This window comes from Elephas maximus, chromosome X (assembly GCF_024166365.1).
Source record: "Elephas maximus indicus isolate mEleMax1 chromosome X, mEleMax1 primary haplotype, whole genome shotgun sequence".
NCBI lineage: Eukaryota > Metazoa > Chordata > Mammalia > Proboscidea > Elephantidae > Elephas > Elephas maximus.
In genome coordinates, this window is record NC_064846.1 from 2,670,899 (window position 1) to 2,679,574 (window position 8,676).

At 64.4% G+C, this 8,676-nt stretch overlaps 1 protein-coding gene across 1 annotated transcript; it reads right to left on the reverse strand.

Moving 5' to 3' along the window:
* On the reverse strand, positions 1-8,442 carry SLC6A8 (solute carrier family 6 member 8). Its single transcript, XM_049872552.1, has 13 exons — positions 7,853-8,442; positions 6,308-6,439; positions 5,362-5,611; positions 4,724-4,856; positions 3,720-3,854; positions 3,536-3,639; positions 3,315-3,439; positions 2,705-2,817; positions 2,472-2,609; positions 2,293-2,395; positions 2,109-2,209; positions 1,866-2,036; positions 1-1,534 (listed from the first exon to the last, which is right to left on the reverse strand). The coding sequence occupies exons 1-13, from the start codon at positions 8,091-8,093 to the stop codon at positions 1,394-1,396; spliced, it is 1,887 nt and encodes a 628-aa protein (XP_049728509.1). The 5' UTR covers positions 8,094-8,442; the 3' UTR covers positions 1-1,393.
* Positions 8,443-8,676: the final 234 nt, after the last annotated feature.

Consider the following 8,676-nt stretch of genomic DNA (forward strand, 5'->3'; position numbering starts at 1 on the left):
TGGAAAATGACATGTTTTTATTGCTATGTTTGCAGTGGCTTTGTAGCACAGTAAGAATGTCCCCGTGGGCCCTGCGCCCACCCCTCCACCTATGTCACTCAGGGTGTGGGGGAATCCTTTCTCAGCTGCCTGGGCTTCCACGTGACACAGACGTGGGTCAAAGCTGCTACGTGGAAGACTTCACATGTGTTAAGTGCATCGGTCTTAAGCTCGGAGGTGGCAGCTGTGCCCAGGATCCTTTCCCTGGGCTCTGCCCACCTCGGATCCCTGCCATCCTGGCTCAGCCTGGGGAGCAGGGTGTGAGCTAAGCCTGAGCACACCAGGTGAGCAGCCCAGATTCCCACAGGGCACAACACTGCATGCTGTGACCCCATGACTGTGGGCACCAGGAGGGGAGATGCCTCTCGAGGCCCCACGTGTCTGGGGCTGAGATCACACACGCACACCCACACGGCTGGCTGGCTTACTGGACAGCTGGAAGCTTCGGTTTTGCCTATGAAAATTAGAGCTAGAAATTCACACTCCTTGGCTAGGGGGAGAGGAGGCCGGTGGGGCCGAAGCGGAGGGGTGTGGTAAGGAAAGGGCCATTTGGGCTGTTTTCTCTTTTTAGAAATATACAAGCAGAAATCTCACTCAAGTCTTTATAAAATGTGCAAAATACAAGCCTCGTTTGCCCAGCAGCACAGGTTCCACCTGGTATTCACCTTCGCTAACAGACAGAGCTCTAGGTATACGGCCTAGACTCAAGTGTACTCACAAGTGCACACAATTGATAGCGGTGGCAACTGGTGCAGGAACCAGAAGGTTCCATTCATGGCTAGCTCTCCAAGCTAGGAGAATAGGGATGGGGGCGTCTAGCCCAGCTGCAATCTGGGCCTGGGCCACTGCGCCTCCCCGGGGGCTCCCCTCCTCACCGTCCCCTCTCCTTCGGGCCCCCAGGCAGCCTCTGCTGGTTCTGGGGCGATGGGCCCCCAAGGGTGGTCATGTTGTGGGGGTAGAGCCCTGAGAGGCAGGGCGGGCCAGCCGGGTCTCCCGGGTTAGCGGGCAGGTGACTAGGGGAGCCTGGGCTGAAGGTGGAGGGGAGAAGGCAGGCCTGGGAGCAGCATGTGCACCAGCTTGGCTGCGGGCAGGGTGGGGAGAGGAATCTATTTTTGGTGGGATGTGATATTTTTGGTGTTTTATTAAAAACGGAAAAATGATTTTAGTTAGCACTCGTGGTGCTTCCCCCTGGCCGCCTCCCCCTGCCTCCCGTCCCCAGGCAGACCCCGAAGCTATCAGGGAAAGGCAGGTCCCCTGGAGGGGTGGGGCAGGGGCTAAGCAGGGGCTGCTATGGCTACAAGAGGGTGCGCTGGTGATGTGAGCTGGCGAGGCCAGGGCTCTGCGGAGGCTGTTGTCACATGACGCTCTCCACCACCACGACCTTGCTGCTCTCAGACACTGGGGTCAGGGTGGTCAGGCCCCTGACATCCGAGTCCTGAGCTCTGTACTCCACGTGGTGGAGGCCCCACACAGGCTGGGTCAGGTGCTGCCAGCGCTGCGGGAGAGAAGGGCACGGTGAGCCCCCTGGAGGGCCCCGGCTGGGCCTCAGCGCAGCCGTGCCCACAGCCCCTGCCAGGAGCTCACACCCGCCCGCCACCTGCTCGCTCGGTGGCCCCCTGTCCAGCCCGCTCCCTGCACTGTGAAAGCAGGGTTGAGTGGGTGTCGGGACGGGTGAGGGACGCTGAGGACTGCCCTCCTCCCCCTGCCACTCCCAGGCTGTCGAGGCCTAGTGTTCCCTCCACCCACCCCAGTCGGAGCTGGCTCCAAGGCTTCCTGCACCAGGGCCGGCCTGCCCATTCTAGGGGTGGGTTGACGAGGGGACTGACCTCAGCCATGGTTCCCTTGGCACTGAGGAGGCAGCCCAGGAGGTGGAGGGGCACACAGAGCATGGAGGAGAGTGCAAAGCCCCAGCCCATGGCCTCGCCCCACCATGGGTACACGTAGGTGTTGTTGTACACCAGCGGCTCGTAGTACACCACGTTGAAGATGAAGATGCCCTGGTGAACAAGAGGCATCAGCCACCTGCCTGGCCAGCCCGCAGCCCTCCTGGCCCAACTTGTGGGCATTACCATGCAGATGAGCGGGGTGAAGAAGGACCAGCACCACTTCATCCAGGGGCATGGCCGGTACCCGATCATGCAGGCAATGTCGTCCATGAAGCGGTCAGCGCCTGAGAGGGAGAGGAAGGGAGGGGAGGAGCTGGAGTTCTGCCTGTCCTGGCTGCCCCTGCCCCTGCCCCTCAGTAGCACCTACCGTACACCCAGGCCACCACCGCACACTCCCAGAAGGCCTGCCAGAGCAGGGTCATGCCGCTGGCTGAGTAGTAGTCAAACAGCTGGAAGACGTACATCCCGCCCTGTGTGGGGCACACCCAGGTCAGGCAGGGGCCGAGGGCAGCTGGGAGCCAGGGCTGCCCCTCCGAGCCCACTCACATCGGTCACCATGGAGAGGTCAATGATGAAGCAGAGGGCACAGCAGAGGGCCACGGAGATCTCCCTTTGGAAGCGGAAGTAGTAGGAGGCCGGGAGGAGGTCGAGAAGGCCGGTGATGAAGCCCTCCACACCTACGAACTGTGGTGGGCAGCTCAGGCGAGGCCCTGCTCCTATCTGCCCCGCCACCACCTCTCCTCCCTCTGCCCCCCGCCCTGCCTGGGTCCCCTCCAAACCTGGCTGTCGAGTCCGAGCAGCAGCAGCATGAAGAAGAAGAGGGCAGCCCAGAGCGGGGCCACAGGCATGAGTGTGACAGCCCGGGGGTAGGCGATGAAGGCCAGGCCAGGCCCTGTGGGAAGGTGCTGAGTCCAGACCTGAACACCACCTGAGCTCATGCATCCGCTCAGAGGAGGAGGGCAGTGACAAAGCCAGGGCCCTGGGGGCACTAGCCACCTGCCAGGCCTTTCCATACTGTGAAGCACTGCGGGCCTGCCCCAGCCCCAGGGCACCCCACAATAGGGCAGGAAGGCTCCAGGTCCTCCCCAGCCCCCAGCCATAAGACCTGTGTGCCTGAGTCAAATCCTGCAGTCAGAGGTGACCACGACTTCTGGGTGGAGGCCCGCCTTTCCCTCTGCCACACTCTGACAAAGATGACGACATACCCCAGGCCCCTGGGACAGATGGACGAATGGAGCGGGGGGCTCAAGTCCCCAGATGGACTGGCCTACAGCCCGACCCTGGGGGCTGTGCCCAGCCCGCAAGGGCCCAGCTAGCGGAGTGTTGATGTCCAGGATGCACACGCACAGCAGCACAGCTCTGGAACTGGGCACCACCCAGGGCCTTTACCTGACTCGGCCACCTTGGAAATATGCACCCCCTGCTCTGCCGCCATGAAGCCCAGGATGGAGAAGACCACGAAGCCAGCAAAAAAGCTGGTCCCGCTGTTGATGAGCGCGAGGATGATGGCATCCCTGGTGGGCAGGGTAGGGCAGGAGGGACCGGTCAGCGCCTGCAGGCAGGGAGGTGGGCAGGCCAGGCTACGGGGACTGCAGGGACATGGAGCTTACTTATAGCAGTTGTTGTTAAAGCGGTTGTAGCTGCCCAGGGCCGTGAGGGCCCCCAGGCCAATGGCGTAGGAGAAGAAAATCTGGGTGCCGGCATCGATCCACACCTGGAGGGGTGGCAGAAGCAGGAGTGAGGGGGTACCACACCACCAGCCCCGCACCATCCCGCGGTGGCCCGGCTCCTTACCTGAGGGGACCCCAGCTTCGACCAGTCGGGCTTGAGATAGTACACAATGCCGTCCAAGGCGCCAGGCAGCAGCACGCCGCGCACCAGCAGCACGACGAGGACCACGTAGGGGAATGTAGCAGTGAAGTACACGATCTGCGGGGTCAGGCTGCTCAGGGGGGACCTGGGCTGGCCACAGCCCCCAGACTGCACCTTGGCTCAGAGGCCCCCATCCTACCCCCAGAGCTGGGGTTCCCCCCAACAGGAAGTAGGTGTGAGGCCAGCTGGAGCAAGGCCAGGCCTCGTTTGCCAGGGAGCACGTCCTTTAGGGAGCGGGCAGGCTGGTGCAGGCTCACCTGAGGGGCGGCGCACAGGCACTTTCTGAAGTGTGAACCCAGGTGTGTGGGTGTGTGTGGGGTGTGAGGACTGTGAGGCGCAGGCAGCAGGACCTCCCTCCCAGAACCCTGTAGGGCCCAGGCTGAGGGGATGCCAGTCAGAGGGGGTGGGGGGGTGGGCAGCTCCTTTGCCTCACACACCCCTAACCCCAGGGCGTTTCTCTGTGGAATGGCAGGCTCCTTATTGGTAGCTTGGGAGGGGACTGGGCCAGGTATCAACAGAGGCAAGAGAAAGACTGACAGCAAAGTCCCTGCTTCCCCCTGCCAGGAGTGAGACACGCTGGGGTCCCACGTTCATGTGTCTCTGGTCATACACAGGGCCGGACAGGCCGGTGAGAGAGACTGTCACAGAGCCGGTTCATCCCGACAGAACAGACCCAGCAGAGTGTGAGGAAGAGAGAGAAGCGTGGCAAGGGGGTAGCTGCTGCCTGGGCCTCTCCCACTCAGGGTCTCTGGGTTTGGAGAGCGGGAGGAATAGCCAGCAATGGGGCAGGGACCAAGTGGCCTAGATTTAAGCACCTCCCCCCTCCTCGGTCCAGTCGCCTCCTGTTGCAACAGTTGTCCCCTCCAGAGACACCCCTGCCCAAGGCCGTGCTGCTCCTGGTGTCCCCCGCCAGGCTCTGGCTGTACCTTTCCTGTTGACTTGACCCCCTTCCAGACACAGAAGTAGACCAGCACCCAGCAGGCCAGCAGACACAGCGTCACCTCCCAGTTGAGAGCCCCTGGAATCTCCAGCCCCCCAGAGAGCCGCAAGACTTTGTTCCTAGGGAGGGACAGCTCATGAGGGTTGCGTCAGTGGAGGGCAAAGCGATTGGCAGCTCTCCGAGGGGTTGTGGCCCCTCCCTCCTTCAGCTGTGAGTCCAGCTGGTCCCTTCTGTCTACCTGGGCTCGGCCCGGGCCCAAGCCTGCCTCCTGGAGGCACTCCAGGGCACCTGGAGCCTTGGAGCCCCTGGCTGCAGGGAGCGGGGCTGCTGGCCTGGCCCCAGGCCACCCCCCACCCCCCCACCCCCGCACATGCAGCACCAGCTCCCCCACTGGGCAGACAGGACTGAATGACAGCGAAGAATGGGAATGACAACTGGTGCTGACAGAGCAGCCCCCCTCCAGCTGCAGGGATGGCCTGGGAGCTCCCCAAGGGATGGGCCAGGCCTGGGAGTGATTCCTCTGCACCTGGCCTCGGTTCCCAAGGGCTGGGCCCCAACAGGCTGAGGCCAAGTATGGGAGACCACAGGGGCATGATGGGCTTGGCCCAGAGGCGCCTGACTCACTCCCAGAACTCGATGACGGGGGAGCGGCGGTCAGCAAGCTGGTCACATGTGAGGTTGGCTAGGCTGGCATTGGCACAATCTTCGTGGCGGAAGATCTCCACACAGTCGGGACTGTTCCAGCTGTGGCCACAGGTGGCCCAGGGCAGCGTGGTGGTGAAGGACTTGACCAGGTAATAGAAGCCCCAAGCCAGCACCATGATGTAATAGGTGTTGCAGTAGAAGACGATCACCATGGAGGCATAGCCCAGGCCTGGGGGCGGCAGGGAGAGTTCTTTGCTGGCCAGCTCCTGCCCCTCTTAGCTACCCTACAAGGGACTAGCACCAATGGCTTCTACTGTCCTCCCCTCCCCATCCTCCTCCTGTCCCCTCCTTCTGTCTCGTGCCCAAGTGTCCCAACACTTGGCAAACTCCTCATCCCCTACCGTCACCTTCTCAATCTACCGTCAGCCCCAGGGCAGAGCCCCTCCCCTCCCACTCACACATAGGTCCCCTGCTCTCGGGCCCCATGTGCGCCACAGTGGCTCCCCACCAGCCGGCAGCACACAGTGGCTGGGGGAGCTTTCTCGTAACCTGGGACCGTGTAGGAGACAATTGCTGCCTCAGTGGGCAACCTTGGGCAAGCCGCTCCACTTCTCTGTGCCTCAGCTGCCTCATCTGTACAGTGGGCAGATATTAGTAGGCCCTGCCTTCTTGGGTATCCAGACTGGTGACTGAACACTGCCCGGCACAGAAAGTGATCTTTCCTGTTAGTCACACCCTGAACTTGCAGTGGCTCCGCACGGCCTACCGGGCCAAGTCCAAACTCCTTCGCTGGCCCTCAGGCGTGGCAAGAGCCAGCCTCGGGCGCCTTCTGCCATCACCGCCTCCGGTGCCCAGCCTCCATTCGTCTGCACCCACGCCCACGCCCCCTCTGTGGGAAAGTGGCAGGAGGCACTGCGGCACTCACCTTTGAATAGGGGGCAAATGTTCCAGACATTGATGCTGCCAGCCTTCATGAACTGGCCCAAGGAGATCTCCAGGAAGAAAATGGGGATTCCCCCCACCAGGGCGATCAGGACATAGGGAATAAGGAACACACCTGTGGGAGAGCAGTGCAGTGTGGGGCTCAGGGGGAGCTGGCTGCCCCAACCCCCACAGCCTCCAGGAGCCTCAGGAGGGGGGCGGGGCTCAGCCCAACCCCACCCTGTCCATGTGAACTTCCCACTGGGTGAATCAGTGGAGTGTGGCCGCTGACTCAGTCACAAGGTGAACAACCTGGGGTCGGGGGCTCTGGGTGAAAGGATGGGCTCCAGGGGAGCCTGACCTGGGGCCCCTCCACTCACAGGGCTGCACCCCACAGTTGCCTGCGCTGACCTACAGAATGGAGGACGTGTGCGCTCACACATGCAGACCATGCCTTGTGCAGCAGCTCGTTCTTTGCCAGGCAGCGACCAGAAGGCACAGCAAGGGCATGTGTGCGTGCGCATGTTTGGCGTGTGCGCCTGTGTTTGCGCGTGGCTGAGCGCTGGGGCCTGAGGGCCTGCCTGGACTTGAGTGAGGGCAGGGAGCTCTTGCCTCCCCTGCACTCTGACATGCAAATACGAGGGTCGGGGAAGTGGATGGGTGGGCAGCAGGCCTCTGCCAGGGGGAAGGTGTGCTGAAGGTGTCAGTGGGCAAGGGCAGAGGGAGACAAGCTGGACGTAGCAAGCCCCGTTGAGGGTGAGCCAGGCTCTGGAGGAGGTAGGGCCGGGCCATAGGGACAGGCCCAGCAGAGCAGGGGGCAGTGCAGAGAGCTGGTCCCCCTAGCAGCCCATCTTGCTCCCCGCCTCCCTGCCAGGCCCTGTCCTTGTTACTGGCTCTGTTCTCTCCCATCCTCACCTCCGGAAGTGGGCTTGGCTGCAGCTTGCCCAGCGCCTGGTCCTAGCATCCTACTTGTGTGACCTTGGACCAAGGCCTTGTGTCTGGGCCTCAGTTTCCCACCGCATCACACAGTAACTGTGCTTCCCACTACCCCCAGTGCTCCTTCCTCGCCCCAGGACACTCGCGTGCTGGGGCAGGCAGCACAGTGTGTGCATGCTGTGTGTCCAGCGGCGCCGGGCGGCCGGCTGGCCGCAGGCTTCCCAAGTCTGGCTCAGGCACCCAGTGTTCCAGGCACAGGCGGAGGGGAGGAGAGGGAAGGGATGGGAAGGGTAGGGCAGCGGGAGGGGGAGGGACAGAGTGGCCCATTGTGTATGCGTGTGTTCGTGTGTGCACACGTGGGGGGCTCACACAATGTGCCACTTGTGTGCCTGACCCGCGGGGGCAGCCAAGGCTCCTCACCTCTGAGAGCCCCCCCAGGGGGCAGGCCGGGCTTCCCACCTCCATGGCCAATCCCCGAGGCCGGCCCCCTCCCCCCACCACACTGCCAGGCACATGACTGGTGAGGGGGGTGGCGGCCACCGGCCGCTGTGTTGGGACCTACCCCCACCCCCTGGCCGGCCTCACGTGCCGGCGGACGGGCGGGGGCGCTCACCTCCGCCGTTCTTGTAGCACAGGTAGGGGAAGCGCCACACGTTGCCTAGGCCCACGGCGAAGCCCACGCACGACATGATGAAGTCCATCTGGCGCGTCCATGTCTCGCGCGGCGGCACAGCCAGGCCCACGGGGCCGTCGCCCTTGGCTGGGGCGCCGTCGGACCCGGGTACGATCAGGGGGCCCTTCTTCTCGTCGCCGGACACGCTGTAGATGCCGTTCTCGGCGCTCTTCTTCGCCATGGCCCCGGCGGGCGCGGACGCGGGTGCGGGCGCGGGGAGGGCCCCGAGGGCGCGGCGGGCCCTCCCGGGGCCGGGCCGGGCCGGGGCCGGGCCGATGGAGCGCGAGGCGCGCTCAGAAGCAGTCCACAAAGCACTTGAAAGTGAGCCTGAAGAATCTCATGTGTGTCGGGGGCCCGGGGGCGCGCGGGCGGCGACGGGGCCCGGCGGGGCGGCGGCGGCTCCCGAAGCTCCCGCCCGCGGCGGCGGCTCCGGCTCCGGTTCCGGCGGCGGCGGCGGCGGCGGTGGCGCGCCTGGCCCGAGGCTCAGCCTAGCGGGCGGCGGGCGGCATCGGGTGCCGGGGCGCCCGCACTCCGGAGCGGGGCCGAGCGGCGCCCCCCGCCCGGCCGGCCCGCGGTGGCCTGGTCGCCGGCGGCTGTGGCCCGGCGCGCCTCGCCCCTCCTTCGCGGCGGCGCGGCTCCAGCCGCTCTCGGGGCCCGCGGCGGGCTCAGCAACTCGCCACCGCGCTGCGACCGTCCCTCTCCTCCCCCGGCCCGACCGGCCGCCGCTTAAGAAGCGACTCCGGGTGATGTCACTGTCGCCCCAC

Coding starts and splice junctions, on each gene's coding strand:
- SLC6A8 (XM_049872552.1), bottom strand. CDS start 8,093: ATGGCGAAGAAGAGCGCCGAGAACGGCATCTACAGCGTGTCCGGCGAC. Junction 3,855..4,723: donor GGGTCAAGTCAACAGGAAAG/GTACAGCCAGAG, acceptor CTGACCCCGCAG/ATCGTGTACTTCACTGCTAC. Junction 3,440..3,535: donor TTTAACAACAACTGCTATAA/GTAAGCTCCATG, acceptor CCTGCCCACCAG/GGATGCCATCATCCTCGCGC.